The 23,286-nt window shown below is 45.3% G+C and overlaps 1 protein-coding gene across 4 annotated transcripts in view; it reads right to left on the bottom strand.

Moving 5' to 3' along the window:
• ACTN1 (actinin alpha 1) overlaps positions 1 to 23,286 on the bottom strand; it is a 91,189-nt gene that overhangs the window by 38,254 nt on the left and 29,649 nt on the right. For 3 of the 4 annotated variants that reach the window (XM_075103122.1, XM_075103118.1, XM_075103119.1), the window contains exons 2-3: positions 10,018 to 10,132; positions 4,622 to 4,741 (exon numbers count right to left, since the gene is read on the bottom strand). In XM_075103122.1, the coding sequence (XP_074959223.1) occupies positions 4,622 to 4,741; positions 10,018 to 10,132 (235 nt within the window). The remainder of the gene's footprint in view (positions 1 to 4,621; positions 4,742 to 10,017; positions 10,133 to 23,286) is intronic. The other variant, XM_075103121.1, reaches the window with a different exon arrangement.

Raw genomic sequence — 23,286 nt, 5'->3', positions numbered from 1 at the left:
CAAGAATGGTGACATAAAATAAAGGCTGCTCTGCATTTTGTTTATCCCAACAAAAGCCAAATAAAGCAGTATGAGCATCCAGGCCCGTCTTCAGAAAGCATGTTGCTAATGATGGTCCAGCCAGATCTAGGACAGATGGCTGGCACTGGTGACAGGCGTGTACATCTCAGCTCCCCACTTGTGAGCAGGCAGGAGATAGGGACAAGTATAACACTATGTTTCACTCACTGACATGGAGAGACCTTATTTTCCCCTCTTTCCACTGTCAAATGTATGCTTGCTCTGCCTGGTTGCAGAAGTCCTTCAGATGGGACTTCTGCATTTGTTGAAATCTCTAAGCTTTGTTTCTCCTTTCCCTTGCACAGGTGAGAATAGGGATCAGTTCACGCAAAGTAATCTTTATGCTGAACTGAACCGTATCTAAGAAAGCAGCAACTTTTTATGCAGATTAGACGTGCAAATAAAACAGCCTTAGGGTCACATACCTGACCTATTCAATCTGTTAAATCCTAGGACATTTGACTCCAATATGGAATCTATTACAGCAAAAGGAGGCTCCTGAGGGGTCAGATGACATTTGAGATTTAAAAGCAGATGAAAAACCATTTGGAAGCTGCACCAGGCTAGAGCCTTCCTTGATACAGATTTACACAGATCTGCTGTATGCCACAACTGCTTTGATCCTATGGACTTTGGCTAAACAAAGATGTTTAGAATCATCTTGAATTGTTAACAGTCAAAGATGGTTGTAAAAAGCAGCTCTTGATCCTCACTGCTTATTCTGTTTGCTTAGTTCACCCTCTATTTAATGTGGACAGGGAATATGTCCTGTGCTCATGCTGTGTGTAGGAAGTCCCCTTCCACGCTGGTTCTCATTCACTGGGACACAGCTGCAGAGCTTTGCTGGTAAACAGCAGAGAGGGATCTTTATTTGATAAAATGCTAGATAAATGTCATGAAAACTTCTTTTGCTGGCTTTAACTCTGTTTAAACACAAGGTTTCACAAGGCTTAAGCCAGCCTGAGAGTCTCCTTGGGATTCTCTCTGGAGCTTATTTTTTAACAACAACAACAAAAAAGCCACAGCATTGATGGCCAATGCCCTTTGTCTTGTGTATACAGATAACTACAGCTGGGCTGCAGAACCTTTACACAGAACTCTGCTGCCCAGCAGATACCCAGAGATAGAGCAAGCCATCTTGAGGTGAGCAGTGCGCTACCCTAGCCAGTACCACCCCACTGCTGCTGTATGGTGTTTTCCTCCCCTGGGAGAAAAGCCACCTAGAAAACTTCCTAGATCAGTCTAACCTGACTGAGGCATTTACAGCTCATTTTCTTGGTGCAGTGTTACAACTGCCTCATTGGCTTTTATCTTCTACTTTGCTGCTGCATGATGTCTTCTTAAAGTCTGAAGGTAAGCCCCAAAAATTCATGCTCCAGGAAGGTTTATAATCCTTTCCATGGACAGAGTTTCTGCTGTCCTGTTCAGAGTAAAAGTCCATTTTTACACCCAACGCATAATTTACTGTACAGCAAGCACCTGGATGGACTAGGCAGAAGTTCCTGCAGCAGGTTGTGTTTCCTGGTGACAACCAGCATGGCCCGGGCTCAGTCTGGGTGCACTGGCAGGCACTGGGGTGGGACAGCCCATGCTGTGATCATTCTTACATGGCCTGAGCTGTCATCGCAGCATGGGCCCAAGTGCTCTGGATAAAAATCAAAGCCAACCTTGGTCTAAACTTCAGTGCCATGCTACCTTTGGTAGCATAAAGAAGCTCATATGGGTTCACGGTGTAGTTGCATGGGCACCATGACAAAGGACTGCCAGGGACATTTGGCAGGGGAGGCCAGGAGAACTGTTCAGACTGATATAATCATGGCTGCTGTCACAAAATGGCACCTCACAGCCTGAACAGGGTAACTGCTATGAATCCATACTGAATAACTGGGGCCTGGAGATCTTTGGTCACAGACCATTTTACTTGCGAATGATTTCTAAGTGCTGTGGGGGCATAGTGACAGCTGACTCAGGAGCAGAGATCAGTCGGCAAGGAGCTCAGCGGTGGCAGGGGGGAGTCCCGTGGCTCAGCGCTAGATCGGGGCAGGCAAAGCAGTTCCTCACACCCAAGAAGCCCAAGGGTGAGCAGAGGGACCCGTCAGGAGCCAGCAGCTCTTGTGGGGCGTTGCCAGAAGCAATGGCGGGAGATTTAAATGGTCCCTAGGGAGCGCAGGACCTGGGGGTCCTGGTGGGCAGGAAGCTCAACATGAGTGAACAATGGCTGCTGCGGCCAAGAAGGCCAATAGGATGCTGGGTTGCATCAAAAAGGGCATCGCCAGCAGAGAGAAAGAAGTCATTATCCCACTCTACTCAGCGCTTGTCAGGCCACACCTGGAGTGCTGTGTGCAGTTCTGGTCCCCGCTATACAAAAAGGATGTGGCCAGGCTGGAAGGGGTCCAGAGAAGGGCCACCAGGATGATCAAAGGATTGGGAATTCTGCCATACGAGGATAGGCTGGGAGAACTGGGTTTGTTCAGCCTTGAGAAAAGGAGGCTCAGAGGGGATTTCATCCCCATGTACCAGTGCTTAAGGGGTAGCTACAAAGATGATGGAGACTCCCTTTTTACAAGGAGTCACATGGAGAGGACAAGGGGGGATGGACACAAGTTGCTCTTGGGGACATTCCGATTGGACACCAGAGGGAAATTTTTCACAGCGAGGACAGTCACCACTGGAATAATCTCCCCAGGGAAGTGGTTGACTCGGCCACGTTGGGCACCTTCAAGAGTCGTCTGGACAGGGTGCTGGGCCATCTTGTCTAGACTGTGCTCTTCCTAGAAAGGTTGGACTAGATGATCCCTGAGGTCCCTTCCAACCTGTGATTCTGTGGTTCTGTGAAAATGGAAAAATCCAGTGGAAGGAGAGGAAAAGGCAAACTAGTGCCAGGGAGAGCAGAACCAGAAAAGAAAAAAAGAGAAAGGGAATAGAGCAGGGAAGACAGGTTTTATGCATGCTTTAGACTCCCAGAAGGATCCAAATATCTCTCTGAGATTAAAATGACAGCAAGTGCTGCCTTAAGGCAGAAGAGCTCTGGCTCCAGGTAAAACTTCCAGTTCGAAAGGGGTCCCATATGGACCAATGCATCAGTCTTTTTTTGTAAGGGCACAAAATGACTGTAGATATGCATTTGTGCTACGTGAACAGTACTCAGGGACAGCAACACCCTCGCGTTGCTCCTGTGGAAAAAGCTAGGAAAACTGAAGAAAAGTTCGGCATACAAAATATCAACATTGTTGAGCCATTCACCTCTTGTATTTTGTCCTTAAATACCAAAAACAGCAAAGAAGCATCTGCAATGTCGATGCACACTAATTTCAAATTGTTCCAAAGTCTCCATGAAGTTAAAGCAGTACATTGAGGTAAAGGTCTCAAAAAAGCAAACAAGCACCTGCAGCAGCTTAGGTGTTCTGCCTGATCTGATGCAGAACAAGCAGACCATTGGATAGGCATGACTTGGAGGTGTCCTCAAGAGCATGCCTGAAAGGCCAAAATTGGGGACAGCATACCAACACTGCTCTGACCTCCTCGGCTAAGAACAGGCAGGGCTCAGCCCTGCAGCCCCACAACTCTCTCAGAAAAGGAATGCTCATCCAGAACTGTATCATGGGCTCGTTTCCTGGCTGTCATGAATTTTCCTGGAGAAACCATGTATTGCCATCTGTACGATGGAGATAACAAACTTCCCTCATTTTCCATGGTCACTGTAAAGACAAACCTAGAAATACCACAGAAGCAGAGTGTCTCCACAGCAACAGTGACAACGCAAGTCCATAGGCAGAACTCACACACAGGTCCAGAGCAGAGGAAAACAAGTGTCATGAAAACAGAATCCAGATAAGATGACAGGTTGTTAGGGTTTATGAAAGTGCAAACTATCTTACTAACCTGCAAGCCTTTCTGGGTCTCAGGCCACATATCTGCAAAACACCCACCCCATCTTTGCTGTAAAGACAAAAATCCTACACAATTCCCTGCTGTCTGCATAATTTGCAATGTTGTCTTGAGGGCATCCCTGGTGCTGCCCCACTGGTCACTACACAACAGGCTTCCAGCCAGAGCACCCAGCTTTCTGGGGTACACAACAAGAAGCCTGGAAGCCCTGAAAATCGGAGCCTCTGGGGTCCTGGACCTGTGCTGGGGACTTCACTTGGCTTTGACCCACGGGATATCCTACAGCAGTGGGGGATCTTTCCCAGCAGCTCTGCAACAAGCTAAATACAAGCAGCTGCTATGCTTCATTTGAAACTCTTCTTCATTTGAGAAAGAAACAGCCCAATTAATTTGTTTCGGCCACTGCTCAATGTTATCCTTAATTCATGGGAACCAGGAGAAAAGCAAGAGGACCTGATCAATACGCCCAAGTGGGAACCAGATTTGGCAGCTTGGTGTGAAGGTAGGATTTAAATCCAGAGTAAAGGCCTAATATTTCTCCTTTTTTCCTCCATGGCTTATTCTACAACGACATGGTAGGGCTAGGGAGGTGCAAAGGGAAATGACATGCAGCTGTGAGAAAGGCAACAGCTAAGCAGAGCTTGGGCCCAGACAAATCAGCTGGTTTCTTCACCTTCTGCTCCAATAGATACTAGTTTGACTCCTTTGCTGGCAATGAAATCCAAGGCCTTGTTCACATTGGATATTTTGTGCACTCGCATTTTGCCTCTTTCAGGCTTAGCCAAACGTTCACCTGAGAAGAAAAGAGAAAAAAAAAAGTATTAGAAAACAATTCTGAACCCTTTCTTCCCTGGTGGGTGTTTCTGCATGCCGGTGGCTCCTGCTGCTCAGGCAGGCAAAGGGCAGACCTCCCTGCATCTTTTCTCAACAGTAATGCAGGACAGCCACACTCACTGTTAAGTACCGCCCGAAAGAATCAGACAGAAAAGTATCTTTTTGTTGCATTGCAGATAATTTAATAACAGAGGAACTGTCAGCACTGAGTCCTTTCCACAGCAGGCTCATATCAGAGGTGAAAAGGTCCTTCAAAACCACGCTGAGCTAGGCAGTAGAACTAATCTCCATACCATTAACTGCAGATAACAATGCCTGGAAATGGCGCAAACGTCCCTCCCCTATGAAGACAGGTGAGGAGCTCCCCTCTAGTATTTACAACACCCAGTTTACAAAGCAAATCTCTCCTTCTTGGAACTCCCTACAGTTAAATATGAGGGTGATCATCTATCTTGCCTTTTCTTTTCCCCAGCCAGGATACAGGCCTCCTACCTCTCTAGTCTCTTCAACTAAATGGCCACAACTGCCTGATTAGAAAATAAAATCACTCTTTGGCAAGTGGCTCTATAACTCGAAGGACTGTCACCTCAATTCCTTTCCATTACATGTTTATTTCTAACTCTATGCAACTGCCTCTTACACAGTGATATGCGTTTTAAATGTTTATAATGAGGCCGAGAGAGGGAAGCAGCCTAGCTCCAAGGTAAGAGCAGGTAAATCTCTGATAGAAATGAGGCTTAGGGCAAATGCTAGCTCCTGCCTGGAACAAAGCTGGAAGACACAGAAAAGCACTTTCTTGACCTTATTTATTTGAAAGAGTTGCATTAAGTGCAATCATACTCTTCTTCACGGCTGCCTGTAACCACGCTCTCAGCTTACTTTTACTAACACTAACCCAACACACAAAGAAAGCAAATTAAAGGTTGGACTGACAAGTGGACTTTTCAAAGGAACCTCTGCTAGAAATACAATTATATGGGACATCAGCAACCACCTGCATGTGACGCACAGCACCATAAAATGAGAACAGCCACTTTCGGATCATAAATTCCACAGCACAAAAAAGATCTAAACAAAATGCACGCAGGTTTTGCACTTTGAAAAAAAAAGTTATGAGATAATTAAAATGAGATCAAATGGGCAAGTCTAGGCAAGTAATTACTCACCCGACCTATTCAGTTCCCAAAGTCTTCTGCTGTATCTTAAACCTGAATATTTAAGTCAATGCGAGCTGACTCAAAAACCTTTATTTCAGGCTTAAGTGTAAGGAAATAAAAAGTACTTTTTAAATAACTCATTTTCATAGTAAAACTGGATGGCTTGTTTCCTAACAAAGGAGAGAGGAAAAGCTAAAAAGGAGAAAAATAGATTATCTCCATAGCCATGCCCTACAAATAATAAATTCTGGAAATGAAAATCCTTTAAAAGCGTTTCAGTGAATATTGTAGGCTGGTGTCATTAGCTCTCAAGCTTAAGGATAAAACAAGATTGATTTTCAAAATGAAACACTGATGTCTGACAACTTAAGTAAGAAGATGTATTTATGGTACTACCTCCATCCTAGAATTAAAAAAATCTCTTTTGCTTTAATGATCTTTCAAGTACACGTCATGGAATGTTGCTTTCTTTTTCCATTTGGATAATGCTAGTAATTCTAAATAAAAGTGGAAGCATTTTGTGACAGTTTCACAATGATATTTTCACCTATAGTTTTACAATAGACTTAAGCAGACTCATGCTGCCAAATGTCAACAAATGGGTTAAGCCAGCTAAAAAATAACCACTTTCTTCAGCTGATGCAACTGTAAACTAGCCCTGCAAACATTAAAATAAAGACAAGAGATTAGGTTTCAGCTGGGACTGTAAGTGGATTCAATTCACCTTGTGGCTGCAGGATGTGCATTGCCAACACAAGGGAGAGCATCTGAACTGCTCTCCCTGGGGCTGGGGAGAGCAGGATTGTTCCCTCTGACAGCAATGTGATCCTTCAGCAGCTGATGATGATTGCAAAACTGCAGTCTCCCTCTCTCAAACACCACAATAGGATATTTGTTTTAGAATAATTTTGGGGGGAACTTAAAAAGTCCCCAAACCCAATGGCTATTCCCTTCAGACTTGGACTTTATTACAAATTTAGATTTCCAGAGTAAAGCTTCATCTGGTTCCATGCCATACATTATTAATGATGTAGTCTGTTAAAAGGGAAGCCTGCTAGAAATATGTTCTACTTTCAGCTATTTACATCATTGCTTTATTTCTCAGTACTTCTCCCAGCTAAGACAATGAAAATGGTCTACTCACATCTATTCTCTGATTCTCAAGTACTAGCCCAAGGCTGTACTTTAAAAGCCAAACAATGCAAGGAAGTGTTGGCATACAAGTTGTTTACAGCAAATTTGTTTAGGAAAAATTTCATAGTCATTCTTTGGGGGGGGGGGGGGGGGGGGGGGGGCAGGGGGGAAGGGGAAAGCCTTGTAACATTATTTTACAAGTACTAAATATGAGCTTAGCCTTTTTCAGTTTAGTAGTTATTATTTTTAAAATGGCTTTGTCAGGGGAAGGAAACGCTTGTGGTAAAAAACAAAAGTATATTTTTCGGGGGGCGCAACTATTGCTTCCTACCACAGAGGCCAATGGGAGAGGACTAACAATGAGGAAGTCCCAGGACTGTCTGTGGAGCTTCCCCCACCGCAGTGGCTGGGGGATAGAGGGGCTCTGGCTGTGCTGGAAGGGGACCTGACAACAGCACAGCTCACCACCAGAAGGTACCAGGCTGGGTAAGACTGTGGCACTCTCCCTCTTGCAGAACATCACTTCTTCCCATACTTTGGGGAGTTGCGTTGGATGGGAAAACTGCTTCCTACCTGCCCTGGCTCCCCGGCAGTGACGCGTCCCCAAGGACACACAGGAAGGTCTGCCCTGAAAGGGGCCTCTCACAGCCCCAGCAGCACAGCCCCTCTCCCACCCTAGGGTCTTAAGCAGCCTCCCTGATGCAGCTTCCCTTCCTTCCTCCCACAGCAGCAGCTGCCACCGCTGCAGCAGGGGCAGAAGGAGACAGTGCTCCCTCACTCCCACACATCCTGGCCAGGCAGCCTGGCAGAGGAGGTGCTCGGCTCCTCATGGCCCTCAGCCAGCCCAGCCCAGCACTCTCGTGGCTGAAGGCTCTTATGGCCATTGCTCTCTGGATCAGAGGAAAAGATCAGCCAGCCACAGAGCAACCCTGCCCACACCAAATTCCTGTCAGCAGCTCTGCAGTCCCCCAAAATACAGGAACAGGAAGGTGTGGAATAAGCCAAGAACTGAAAGGAAAGGCCAGAAGCTGGAACTGGAGGGCTAAGAGCCATCTGGACACTCAACCTTTTGGCAGGCAATCAGTGGGAACCGTGACAGGAACATACAGGCAAGTCCTTGCCAACCAGCAGGAGACTCCTTAACCCCATGCTGCTTCCAGGCTGGGCTGCTACTTCCCCAGCTATGGGCTAAAGGGGCTACTAGCAGGGTCAGCAGCTGGAAGGAGGCTCTGTAAGAATGGCGGGGCTCACAACTGGAAATGGAGCCACCAATGACAGAAATGAAATGGGAAAAACACAACTGTGCTAAATTTCTCCTCTTTTGCCACTGTACCTGGGACAACTGCACTTCTAGCTTCTGCTGTCTCTGAGTAAAGGATGCTCAGTGGTTAGTGTGTGAAGGACCATGGCCTCTGGTGGAATGCAGCCCACAGATGCTCCCCATGTCTTTGCCCGCTGGTCATCCAGTGGCAGGCTGGAGGCACAAAGCTGCTCTGCAGCAGATAGGGAGATGCCGTGCCCACATTGTGCGCTTAGAAGTTGCCAGCTTCCTCCCAAACTGAAGGGAGTCAGACAGGCCGTGCCAGTGGACACCCGAAAGGACAACAGGAGAGGAAGAGTGGGAGATGAGGCAAGGAAATTAAGCAGTGTGAGATATGAGTCCCCTGCTTTAGCACTGAGCTTCATCCAACCTCCCCTGTTCATGCTTCTCTCCCCTATCTTCCAGTTCAGCAATTAGAGACTAAGCCATCAAGGCCCACGTGCCCCAGCTTCCAGGCTGCAGCCCCTCCTCTGGCAAGGGAATATAAATGCAGAAAATAAACCAATAGGACTCTGCTACCTCATTTCTTACAGGCACTGCGGAAGCAATGTGCGTGCTGCAATGCTCTGATAATATTTTGACCTCTGATCCCTTCAAACCACCAGCATGGGCAAAATCCCTGAGGTTTTATCCTATATTCATGAATTCTGAAAAACACATACTGACAGCACCTTTGCAGGAGCTGGCACAGGGAAGGATAAAAACAAAGGCAGCCTGAGTGCTTCTATCATGGCAATTTTATTGGAAAACATACCAAGAAGGTCAGGAGTGCAAGTCACTGGATTGCTATTACTGGCTCAAAAGCCATCAAAAGAAAGTCTGTGAGCATACAACCCCAGTTTCATCCATACAGTCTTATGCCCCTCTCAATGCCTCCCACAATACTTTACTAAGGTATTTATTTCATCAGCACATCAACAGGGATTACTGCTTATATGAAATAATACCCGGGAGATCTCTGTCAAGTAGCAGGATGTTTGTGATAGGGAGCGAAAACAAATCTGACCTAACTTGTTTATGCCACTGTTTTTATTTCAGAGTGGGTTTTCAGAGATTTTGCTTTTCTCCCGCCGCCCCACCCCCACCCCGAAGGCTTGAGCACTGAGCTCAGATTGAAACTAGAATGGGAAAACTTCAGTCACAGCTGAAACTGAATGACACAGAAGATTTACTGGTTTGACTCCTCTCTTCCAATAACCTCTATCCTATTCCCACTGTCATGTGGCTTTGGTATGATTTGCCAGTGCAGCATTCCCACACTCTTCCCAGAGCTGCTTCATCAGCCCTGCCAAGCAGTAAGAGCTGTTGCCTGAGCCTTCACAGGAGGCTGTGCATTCCTGATAGGCAGAGGAAAGCAGAGGCAAGCACAGGAATGCAATGGGCAGCCTGCACAGGCCATGAGGCTTGGAGTACATTCCAAAAGCACATTAATGGTCACTGCTGGAGACAAGATATTAATTAGGAAGAAATTTGTTCTGAATCAGAAAGCAGCTGTTCTTATATTGCAGCAAAATCTGCAGCATTGCAGCCCTTGCTGTCCCTATTCCATGCGAAAGGGGGAGGACAGATTTCAGCATGGAGATGCTCAGGACACTTGCGAGCACCACACAGAACCTCTCTCACCTGAAATGACTTCCAGAAGTAACATGAGTTTAAGACCATCCCTGAAATCTTCCTCTATGTTCTCAATCTGTGTCCCAGCCTTGCGGAGGTGAGAATTACACCATGCTGTAAATGTCTAAAACGAAAGAAAGAGAGAGAGAGAGAGATAAAAAGAGAGAAAAAAAACAACCAGTCAGTAATCTTCCCAGAAGCCAAACAGCAGTTCAGAACTAAAGCAGTGCCTCTAGGTACCATGACACAGATTCAAATGCTGGTAAAGTTATCATCTTTCCACCTGCTATCCTTGTGGAACACAAGTGTTAGTACCTAAATATACAAAGAACTTGCAGGGTGTTCCCGTAACAGAGGGAGTCTGAGACGGACAGTCACTTCACGACTCCGGCATGTCTGATTTTCTGGAGAAGCCCCTACATTTTGTGTTTGGTTTAGGATGCCTTGAAACTGACTTTAAGGCACATTAAGTGTTCAGATTGCTAGGGACTCTAGTAGTGTTAGATGACATCTTAACATAAGATGAAGGAGAACAGAAAACAGCATTCCAGATCTTGCCTCTAGACAGGCACTTGAGAAAAAAAGGACCATTCTTCTAAAGCCAACTGCTTCTTGTCTACTCCATCCCCAGCAAACACTGCAGCCCTTAGACACTGAGGAACAGCACGCAGAGCTCCTCAGCCACATAAACCACATCCCAGTAGTCTGTCCTGCTGCCTCCATTCTCACCAACTTGCTGCTAAGCAGACCTCCCTCCCCTGCGTGACTGTCCCACCTTCCCTCCCCACCTCATGTGGAGGAGTAAATGCTTTCTGAATAACAATGCTGTCACCTGTCTCAGCAGAAGTGCAGGTCCTAGAAAGGATAAAATCAAGCATTACTTAGTGACACTACTGTCTAGCAGTCTCAAACTCCCACTGAAAGCCTCTGGGAAGGATCATTGCAGCCACCTCAATGATAGAAATCACAGCCACTCTGTAATTAGTGATATTATGCACCACCACTGGAGTAATAACATGAGTTCGAAGTGTGGGAAGGACTGAGGTCCAAACTACAACACAGGCAGTGCAGCGGCATTTGGGCTAAACAAAACTCTTTTTGGAAATGCCTTCTCACCTCAAGTGGTCAGGATATGAGAGATCCTCTTATGAGAGAAATTAATTTCATCACAACTGATGACAAGACATTTTCTGAGGTTGCAATCTCTTGGCCCGTGTTCTGAGCAATGGGCACATGGGGCACTGATGGGGAAGAGACTATCTCATCCAAGAGATGCGATAGTGGGGATTTATCTTAAAAGAGCACCGTGTGAAGGGGTCTCAAAAAGAAACATAGGTGCTAAGGTTCAACAGTAAAGACACAAGCAGCAGATATAAACCACCTCAGACACCTCAGTGTGGCATGGTCTTAAATAGGTGAATCAAAGAGCCCAAACCTGGAGATGCAGAAGCTGTTTGACACAAAAGCAATGTTTGAAGAGTAAATGGTAGCAACTGGTTCTTTTAAGGTGAACAAGTTTGTCCAAGTGCTAATGAACGTATTTCACAGCTTTTGAATACAACACGAGTAAACCCTTTCCTTTGTAGAAACTTATAACCCCTCAATCACTCTTTAAATAGAAGGGTGAGGTTACTCAAAAAACGAGTGGCTCCAAAAGCTCAGTGCCTCCACAAGGAAAGGACGTCTTTCTTCCCTCCCTCTCCCAGATGTGCTCCCAGAGCCAATTCAACTCACTGACACAGCAAAGAACTATTTACTTTCTTCGGTAAGGCTAGTTTTCTGCTCAGTTAGTGCATGGAGGCCATTCAGAAGAATCTAACAAGTCTCTGCAAGAGAAAATTGGGCATACGTGGGCCACGAAGGAGGGTGGAGTGGACCACAGCAGTCATACCATCTTTGGCTGTGGGGGAACCATAGCAGAAAGGACTCAGCTGATACTGAAGCACTGCACACCAAAAATTTAGGAATGCTTCACCACTGCTTACACCATGCACAGGATTTCAAAATAAAGATTACTCCAGATGGCAAAGAACATCAGGGCTTGTTCTTATTTGTCTGGAAGCTGGGCTTCCTCAACTAACCTGCTTGCATTCATGCTTACACAACTACAAATAGCGTAGCAGAATCTTTCCTTGGAAAAAGAATTGGTCAACAGCTGCTGAGCTTCCGACTTCTGTGTTCTGGCCTTGCTCTGCACTGGGACTGTGGGATGGAGCAGGATAAGAGCGCAGCTGTAAATACTTCCATGGCAATGGCCCTTTGGATGGATGTATGCATTGTGAAAGTCTGGGATCTCTTTTTTCAAGATGGCCTAGTTTCCTTCCAGATTTGGAAGCTTTAAAAAAGACTGAGTCATTAAACACCTTTTATTGCTTTTTATTGTTATTCCCCTGAGAACTAAAAGTGAGGTTTTTTTCAAATAAGAGTGGTTTTATTTGAAAATGGGCCCTGTGTCCTGAAGTACCTCCTTTTGGCATTACTTTCTTCATTCTACTGCCTGCGCTGTATTATGTGAGAAGAGGTTCTTTTTTTGGCTCGTTTTTGCAGCCAGGGTCCTAACTCCTCAAATGCTACATCATCATCACATATCAAAGTATGAGAGCAATTTATGTGAGGGAGGTTATGGATGCCCATGAACCTCCTTCTCATATTTGGAAAGCAGATAAAGCAAGATACCTAGAGCTAGTGACTGGCCCTGGGTCACATTACAAAACTCATGTTGAATTGAGAAGGAAGCCTGAGATCTAACTCACAGGCCACAAGACTGCACTGCTATTTCTTGTATTACTTCTGTGAAGCCATTTCAGGTTTTTTTCTCCATCAGCCCAAAGCAGATCAGAAAGTTCTGCTTTAAGTCATGGATAATCCTAGAATAGCTCAACTGGGCATCTCTTCGCACGTTTTGAGTATGAAGGAGGATGACTGGGCCCACATTTCTAAGAAACACAAATGAAATTAAAAGCAAACCACAAATCTTCTAAATATTACATTATTATAAAGCCTGTCAGAATAACCAGATCACTGAGAATATTTTTATTGCTGCAAGAGTCACCTAGGGCTTGGTGGAAAAGTAAGTCCCAGAGCCAGCACTCCAACTTCTCACCTGGAGCCTTCTCCACCACATCACGGCCTCAGACATGCTGTGAGACAATTCTGGAAAATGTTGCCATTAACCATCAGCTGACACCTCAGCTCTTCAAGGACACGGACCATGAAGGGTTAATAGTCACAGCACACGCAGTTTCCACTAGACAACTCCCAGATGTGCATACATTTTCTCAAGGCACCCTTCAGGTCCTACATGAACTCCAGTAGCATAATACCACGGGCAGCACAGTAGCATATGGGAGCAGCAACAACCAGCAGCCCAGCACTGATACATTAGGCTATTTTACAAGAAAGCAGGGTTACAAATGCTTTTAATAATTGCAACCGGATTCACAGTCCGTATTCTTCAAATCCATCAAAACATCATCATCAGAAAACAACTATGTTGCATTTCCTACATATACTGCACAAGAATAAAATATCTTCTTACTTCTAAATAGTAAATTGGAAGGGGATTGGACAGACAGATAGGTGAAGGCTGGAGAAATGTCACAGAACAGTTTGGGGGAGCAAGAGAAGAAGGGAGAGCTAAAATTTTTGCTGTCCTTCCTCTGAGTCTTGCAGTCTGGGCAGTCACGTTTGGAGCCATTTTTACTCACTTGGTTTCATGCATCTGCACAGGATCCTTTTTGTTATTCTAGGAAACCTACTGAAACCACCCACTCGCCCCATCCACCTTCTGGGCAATGCAGCCGCTCCCCGCCACGCCCTGAGTCACAGCTAGCAGCGGCAATCAGCTCAGGGCAGCCAGTCAGCCCTGCTGTGCTGCCTCTCACCAGCGAACAAGCATTTGAAAGTAGAAAGGGCTGCCGAAGGCAGTCAGCCATCTTTCTGGTGCAGGCCCGGACCTGGGAGCAGCCAGACAAAAAACAACGCACCTGTGTTTGCTGGGATGAGGTGATGCACCCCAGTTCAGAGGGCAGAAATGCACTGCCAGGTAGGAAGCAGCATCTCCTCAGTCATGAGCTCAAGCTACTGCTCTGAGGCAGCAGATGCGCTGCCTGCAGACGCAGAAGCCTGGAGATTATTCTCCTGCTTACCTCTAATTCCCTGTCCCAAAGACAAGGAAACAAATACTCTGTTAATCTTGAGGCTTACAGAAATTTCGCAGAGCTGGAAAACTACTTACAGTTAAATAATAGCACAAAAACATACCATCAACTGTATTTTCTTCATACAAATCTCACACCATAAATTTTCTACAGTAACTGCAAAAGAGGTGCAAACAGAGCTGTGTTTCTTGGCCCTTGGATTTTTCCATATATTGTACTCTTAAATTCATTTTTGGACACAACAGATCGGCAGGACCCCCCTGCAGATCTGCCTCTTGTTCAGTGTTCACAATGGAGGATGCCCAATGAAGGATTGCGTGTGCATCTGCCATGTACACGCATGCATTTCTCATCATTGCTCTCTGTGCCCCCAGCTCCCATCTAGCTATGACTTGTAGCTTCCTTTTTTTCCTTTGGGTTTTTTTTTTTCACCCCAGCTTCATCAGCAAGACCCCTGACGCTGAGATCAACTCTCACTATTTGTGTGCTGAGTGCTATAGGAACAATAGGACCATCATATTCTACGACAATATTATCTGTGAGATAATAAAGAGAATAACAAATGTTACGAAAAGCAAACAAATATGATTAACTGTTCTGCTGCCTCAGCATATGAGGCAGGTTTACTGCTGGAGTAACCTCTACAAGCCTACCTGCATACCTGTTTTAGCAGGAACACACCCCCTTTTTCTGACATTAGAAGTCCCTGCATCTTCAGAGTTCACTGTATTAACCCTTGCCCAGGCATGAGTGATTGCTGGAGGTCCTGCGGCCAAAGCGTTAATATCATCTGCAGCTAGCTCCTTCCAGGTATCTCCCAGTCCTGCCAACTACAAACCTACCTCCCTGTATTACCCGTGTATGCACCCACACACGGTCTGGTACTTTGCACTTCCCAAACTTTTGCTTTTGTTCCTGAAAGCCAATAACCTTTCCTCTTCACACTGTCCTTTCCAAATTCAGCACCTTTCTGGTACCAAAGTGGCTCGAGCAATGTTCCTGAAACCTGGGGAAGCAGGACAGTAAGTCAACATTCTTAAGTTTAAAGAATGCTTCTGCCTGGAAAGCAGCAGTGCTGTGACACCACTGGGAGTGGATCTAGACAGCTCTTTGCTGTAAGGAAACAGTCACAAGGCACTGAAGCCACTGAGCAATTTTAGCAATGTAAATGTCAAAGCTACCACAACCACATAAACGACAGATATTAAAAAAATATAAATGGGCAGTTTTATCTCTTTGTGGCTGCGACAGTGGCATTCCAGCTTTATCTGACCTTTCCAGATGCTCTTTATTTCTGTCCTTGCTAAATCACTCTTCCATACAGCCCTGCTTTCCATGGGTGAGTGTAAACGGTCTGACATAGTCAAGAGACTGCCATATTTGTGTAACAGCCCCAGAGAAGCTGTAACTGAGACAGAGCAGTGCTGCTTGCCTCCCTTCTGACAGAAGTATGGTTGCTTAAGCCAGACCTAAGAATTCACTGGAGCACTGCCACTCCAGAATACCACCACCGTGCTCAAAGGGAGGCAGTGTTCATGGCCACCAAGGCACCCTCATTCCTTGTGTTTATGCTGGGGGATGAATTTTAAGCAAGTATTTCAACACAGCTCTGCTGTTGAGATGTGTCCACAAAGCTAAAGCTCCTGTTAAGTAGGGAATAGAGCTGCTAGCACACAAATCTCAGCCTAGTAGCACAGTTTTATGCTGCCTGCACCGGTGCTCTGCAAAGTGAGGTCTTGAACAACCTGAAAGCTATGGGTGTTAGCCCAGGCTTTCTTCTAGTGTTGTAGGGGAAGTGGCAGGAAGACTCCCTTTCCAGTCACCAGAAAAGCAGCAGAATATTAAAACAATACATCATGCACAGCTGGAAAACAAAATCAATTTACACAGCTGCAAATGCTACTCTTCCACTAATTGTGTGTTCAGAGGAGTGCACCTGGGCTTCTGACTGCACAGCTGGGTTGCATTCCCTGCCTGGCCTGAAAGCAAACTCACCAGTGTCTGCTTACTACAACACCGTATGTTACAAGACTGCTAATCCTTGCAACAAATTCTACAGCTGATTCCACGCTGCAAGGAATTTTATTTATTTGAAATTATCTGGAACTGCTGAGGCACTCAGCTAATAACGACTAATAGTTTATTAAGAGCAGGCAGAAAACTGCTGCATGCACAGCCTTTTTAAAGCTATAGAATTACCAATAAAGCAGTTCTAGCTGCCCCAGAATGGGATCCTTTCCACATTGGTAGTATGGGAGCTGAATATACTGTATCAAGTAAGGAGGATGCTATCCCACAGTCACCACAAATCTCTCTCTTGCCCCTTGAACAGGAAAACTAGGCCATCATTATTTTATTAATCGGAAGTTTATGGACTGAAAGGCTGGGCAGGCCATGAAACAAATCTCTACTGTCCAGTAAAAGTTTCCCTGCACTCAGCACTAGTTCATTACCAGCATTAACCCTCACAGGGTGTCTCATGTAATTTTCCCCTTCCTGGTGCTATTGCTCTCCAACAGTTTCTGCAGCACCCCCTTCTCCAAATTCTCCTTTTGTACCTTAAAGCACTTGGAATAATTGCTGGGGTCTTTTAGGTGGCTGCTTGTCACCCTCTCCACACTCAACACAGACTCAAAAGAGAGGCTTGTTTGCAGCTTCTTTTCCGGCTCAAGGCTATGGTATAAGCTGACAAGGAGGCGCTCAGTTAATTAGGGAGTAATTACAAAGTAATCCTGGATCCTGTCAACACCTTGGCACAAGAAAGGCCGTGGCTGGACAAGACAGATCACACCAACAAACTTAGTGAAGAAAGCTAGGCCCTTCATGAAGTACAACTGTGATCAGATAAGCCAAAACACTCTCCTGACCCACTGAATAGTTTCTGTGCCCACAGGCTGCAAGTGACAGAAGCTTTATACACATATTTATTTGTCATTTTCAGCTGTGATGGAGGAAGTGCAGCCCTACAGCCCTCACCTCTGTATACTACACCTCTTGGTTTACTCCTTGGTGTACTTGGACATCATTTAGGATGCCCAAAAATACTCACAAATGGCTGTCATCTCTCCACAGAGGAGGTCTAGGGATTGGAGATCCTCTACACAAACCTCATAGCAAATCCAGGGAGCCACCCAAAGCCAGTGCCTTTTGTCTGAACTTGAATTAAGAAATCAGCCACCATTTGCCATACCCACTTCATCTTCTAACCTGAAATACCTCCACTGAATGTTGCTTTGCATTTGAAGCCACCTAACAATTTTAAAATAAGAAAGGCATTTGATAAACACTTTCAGCATTTATCCTCCAAGCCCATTCTCCAGGACACAGGGGTAGTTCAAAGAGCTTGGTTTGTGTTGAAGAGTTACACTAACAGCAGCTGACCTCTAAAGAATTACAGGTATGATGGTTAATGAGACCAATGCTGCACAATGAAGAGCTTTGATTTCCAGTGGAGTTGGCCAATTCTCTTAGGCCAAAGGAGTTAAATGATTCCTTCTGAATATCCATTACAGACACTTGTAGCACTGTTTCACCACCTCCACAAAAGGGGTTTAGTACCACTGGCATCAATGGTAATGCCCTTGTCTCGTTTAATTGCAGCCACTGAGTTCTAAGCATGGCTGAAAGACAAAATATAGCCCATGCTGCTTCTGAAGTACTACATCCTGAAAACAGGGCATATCATTACATTGTACTGTGTGTTACCAGCATCCACCTAAAGAACAATTTAGCAGCTGCTTAAGGAATTACTGAGGGTGAAAAGGAAAATTTTAAGTTTACTTGTATTTCCCAACTCCAGAGCACAGCCCCTGCAACTTGGAAACACAGAGCTCAGTCACTGCTTCTTAGCCACTTCCCAAAACCTGTCTCTGCAGCTCAGGATGAGAACAACACTACAGCTGTAAGAGCCCCAGCCCTAACTGTAACTGCATAAAGCCAGGCTGGATCACACTGGGAACGTGAAGTTCACCACCAAAGCCTCTCCTTGTCAGAGGAGCTAGGAAACATTACATAGGGAAAATAAACCCTCCTGGCAATCAATTAATCCTTTTGGATGATGGCAATCAATCGGCATAACTCTTGAAAGAAGTGCAAGTATATTTAGTGTAGGAGGTTTCATCTTTGCTCAATGGAATACAGTTCTCAGCGTCTAGCACAGTTTTTAATTCTCTGCTCCTAGAAGACAGGAGAAAGAAAAAAAGCCAGAGTCCCTTCCATACGGGTTTTCCACTGGTGTGATATTAACTGCTTCGGAGTCAGAACAATCCCTTTTATTAGCTAACAGGCTAAAGCAGCAAGGGCAGAAATCTCAATCCAGCGCACTTCCCATCCAACCACAGGGTAAATATTTGTTCTTCTCTACATTTGTGCCTCTGGAGCCTTTAACTCCATTTCTGCTACAGAGCTGCACTATTTCAGGAAGAATCTGCTTCTGGCATTTGAAAGCTACTGACCATTAAATCAATGAGTCAGCCGGCATTTCAGATCAGTAAAGTATAAACTCTCTTTATCCGAGAGTTAGTTACCAGGGAGTGCTAATAGCTGGGAAACTTACAAGAAGTCTTCAGACATACAAAAACCACAAAAAAACCCCCCCAAAAAAACCAACAACCAAAACTAACCACAAACAACAAAACAACAAACCAAACTGTAGGAGATCAACTGGCTAGAAGTATGGTCTTTCAGAGTTTATCGTGAAGCTCAGACTAGCAGGACTCTTCCTTACTCTCTTCTCTCTCCTATGAAATCAGCTCATAAATGTCAACTTGCTTCAACCTCTCTCATAACAAAAATTAAACAGAGCTTGTCTCTGCACTTTGTATGCTGAGCTTCCCAAATGCTTTATAGCATTTGAAGATATACTGCAAGAAATCATTTTACCAAGCACTAGGATGCAACTGTTCACGGACTGAAAAGTGGCAACAAACCAGTGAAAGCAAGGCTGTTCAAACCATGGAGGCTGAACTCCAACTGTCCAGTGCAGCACTGGGCCGGGACACCAGGATGAAAACCTTCACAAGCACTTCCCTATGTCCCTGATGGCAGGCCTGCATTTTACATCTCACCACCCAGTCAAACCTCCTCAGAGGGTTTATCCAGACCCCGTCTTGATTTCACAGTGAGATGTCACCCACTCATTCACAGGAAGAGGCTGGAGGGAGAAAGACAGCAAACCCCTGACACTGTAACACTAATTAGAACATGCGGATCTGCTCCAGCCATGGCTTGTCTGAGAGCACAGGAGAAGGGTATGGGGCTTCCTTCCACTGGAAGCAGGGCAGGGAAGCACCCTTCTTCCGGTGGATTCACACTGCTCCATTGGCAGATGTAAATGCAACTGCTCTGCTATAGATTTGTCTTGTGTTTCTGCTCTCATGGGATTGGGGGTGGCTATCGGTTTATACTAAGTCTACAAAGCCAGCAGTGCAGGAACTCATCTGGCTGAAAGCCCTTCTGCAGCATAGGTTCAGAGACGTGGGACACGAGGGCTCTGTGTAGTTCATCTTGCATGCTGCTGCCCTAAGGAGCTGTGTCCTCCAGCTTCCTGGGAAGATTCACAGGTGTTGCTTTTTCTGTGGCTCTTCTTCAGCTGTCTACTTCGCTGATGAAGGGGAAGTGAGAAAGAGGAAGTTACAGCTTCATTTATCCAGGCTTTCTAAATACAGAGCTAAGTAAGCAGGTTGAATAATTGAAACAACTTAATGTTTTTGCCCACTGCTCTATATGGATGCTGCAAAATTAGCACAAAGCGTTGTTCCAGGCAGAACATTAGTGATACTGCAGCTCTGGAAGGCAGAAAAACCTTGAAATAATCTGATTTTCTAAGGGATGATGGCAAGTGTCCTGGCTAAAAGCCCACATGGCTGCATTTCTCATGACAAAGGGACTCCAAAGCAGTGTTTGCCATGAATCCTGAGAGCTCCCTGACAAAGAGCAAGGAATCAGAAAGGATATCTGTATCCAGAAGAGTTTCTGATGGTTACATGGCATGGATGTACTATGTATTTGGGCTTCACTCCCATCACTGGTGACACAAACCCTTAGCTAAAATGTACCCAAAGAAAATAAACTTTTGGTTACACTTGTCCCCTTGGCCAGCATCACTGTTCCTGACTCAATGTGCTGTCAATGCTCAGAGTTCTCATGTTCATTTGCAGCTCTGAAATGCATCGCTCTCAGCTCAACATGATTCTCCTTTTGAACAAGGTCTGCAATTGTTACGATCATTCACTTGATACGGGATTTTCCAAAATTAAGAAAATAGCTCCAGGGACAAGATGACTATGGTGCACAAAGAAGCAAGGGCCATGAAGATCAGTAGGGACCTCCTGTGCTAGGGACTATGCAGACACAGGGTGAAAAGCTGCTCTGTGCTCCAAAGCACTTTCAATATGAGACTCAGAGATGAGGGTGGAGACAGTGCATCTCAGAACGAGGCAGCGCTAGTCAAGGTGCTTGGCAGTGGTCTCGGCGCACCGCAACCTACCTTGTCACATTCTTTACCAAGATCATAGTAAACTAAAGACAGATTTAATTAAAACAAAACAAACCGACACCATCTGAAAAAAAGCTACAAACAGTTCACAACCTCTACAAGCTACATCTGAACAGCAGCCTCCTATGCAAGACTGCAGGACTGATTCCCTCACACTCTCAAATGTTTGGTGCCATCACCTTGCTCTCAAAAGCTACATCATGCTGCCGTAGTGCAATTTGCTCTAGCTTAGTCCATGCAGCTGGTGCTTGGCAGCCTAATTGGAGGGGAAGCAAAACTGTGGTTGTCTAAAGCAGATTACTCCTAAGCAAGTGATACAGCACAAACAAGAGCAAGAAAGCATTTGTTTGAAAATGTCATGAGCAGACATTTGGCATTGGGGCTGACAGCGGTGAGAGCTGTCATCTCACAGCAGAGAGGTAAGAAGAATGGTAGAGGAGACATGGAGCCTTGAAAACAAAGACCTCATTTAACAAGGTGAAGAAAGGGGTGCTACTGGAGAGACATGAACTGAAAGGCATGTTTATAAGTGATGGGTGACAAAAATTATTGCAACAGCTGTTTGGGTGAGTGTGATTAGATTGCTTCACGGAGGTCAGAAAAAAAAGATGTTGCAGTTACTCAGACAAAAGATAATTGAGAGCCTGTGTGAGACATCCATCAGCCATTCTGGAGGGAAATGAAGTGTCAGGTCAGAGCAGGGAATGTCACATCTATTGTTGGATGAAAGGACTTAACTGATCTGGGTGTAGGCAAGATATTGAATGTTTACATAAAGGCGCTACAAAAAGAGTCCCACCACTAACCCACACGAGCAATAAATGTCTTCTAAAAGGCAAAACACAGAACTGAGCCTCAGGAACTCTGAACAGTGACTGTCCCAGCACACACTCTCCCTCCCACCTCCACCCCTGTGACACAGACCAACAGAGAGCCCGTGAAAAGATAGGGGTAGATAGAGGAGCAGCTCCAAGTAGATGTGCTCCTTTCATTCACACACAGAGCAGCAGGAGTTGTTACTTTTCACTGCTGCTACCTCTGTGAAGCCAGCACAGATAATAGGGATAGTGCTAAGATCTGTACCTTCTCAGGTATGAATAGAAGTAAGTCCTTACTGTGGTGCAAACTTGCCAGGGCGTCCACTACGTGTCTCATTGAACCTGCAGGCCTTCAGCAGTGCACAGACAAACAGTGTCAGGATGATCAGATTCTCAGTGAATTACTGGGAGTTGACCAAAGGCATCTCTCCTCCCTGGCTGTAACTCAGGTGGGTGCACACATCCGCACAGCTGTAGGTTCAACAGTGTTTTCAATTCCAGCTTAAATACCCAGCATATTAAACAACTAAGAACAACGCAAATTCATATATATCCGTGTTTGTGTATCCTGTGGCTGTGTAGAAGGGTATTTATTAAGGTAATGGTCATATTTAAAATTTAATTGCATCGTGACTTATTTTTCATTGGGTACCGAAAGTGCTAAAGCTACTGTGGGTGGCAAGATTATGAAGATGGTCTTTTCTAGCATCTTAGGACATATTCCTTGCTGAGGCATGAATGTGTCATCTAAGAGCTAGGAATAAACAGGATATAAACTGTGTACAGTAGCACTGGGTAGCAAGCTATTTACCAGAGTGCATCACAGCCCAAGGAGTGCTCTAATTGCGAGCATCCTCATGGGCCCTAAGGCGCCTGCATGCCACTGCAAGCTTCTGACACCATCTTACCACCCCATGCATTGTGACTGATCAGATCTCATATCTTTACCAGCATATATAGCACTGGCTGGTACTGAGGTGTGCTTTGAGGGATCCGTGCCAAGTGTATGGGTACACCTGGACAGCACAGTGAAAACCAGTATAGAGATGTCTGAGTATCTGACCCAAGGTACCAGAAACAGCAGTGGTAGGAAAGCACAGGTTGGCAAGGGCTATCCGGTGTAGGAGCCATACCAGTGGTCAAGGGAACAGCCCTACATAGCAAGCATAGGAACTGAGAACTGCAGTGGAGCAAAGAAGCAGGGAGGGGTCAGGTCAGGTCAGGTCTTCCCAGCATGTGTGTTCAGACCAGGATGGAGATCTTAAAGCAAAGTAAAAAAAACGCAGTGGAAGATTAAAAATTATGATGGGGATAATAACAGCAGGAGCATTGTTCCAGACTGCTGTGGTTCAATGTTTCAGACATCCCTAAGACAGCAGCAACTCCACTAAGAGAGATGGAAGCAACGCTCGCTCACCCAACATAACACCTGGCTGAAGACAGCACAGCACTTCTCTGCTTCCCCCGATTTGCTGTCTTTGCTCCAACCTCATGCTGCTTCGCCCTGCCTGTGGCCACCAAGACTCCAGACTGGGAATCTACAGAGAATATGACCTAATTTTAAGGGGATGTAGTCTTTAAAGACTTTCTTGATCTCATGTCCAAAACATCATATTTTTTATCTATTTTGACCTTAATTATTTTGTTTGTCTTGAAACTGTTTATACAATTTATCAAAGCAAGAAACTCTCTAAAAGAAGTCAGATATGGGACTGATATCAAGGATTAAAAAGGAAGGAAACATTCCAGTTTGTTTCTTTGATCTTTTATTCAACCTGAACCATTAGCAAAGGCATGTTCAGTT

This window comes from Phalacrocorax aristotelis, chromosome 9 (genome assembly GCF_949628215.1).
Source record: "Phalacrocorax aristotelis chromosome 9, bGulAri2.1, whole genome shotgun sequence".
Taxonomy (NCBI): domain Eukaryota; kingdom Metazoa; phylum Chordata; class Aves; order Suliformes; family Phalacrocoracidae; genus Phalacrocorax; species Phalacrocorax aristotelis.
The sequence above is the reverse complement of the archived record's forward strand: the minus strand, read 5'-3'. Positions and strand labels throughout refer to the sequence as shown.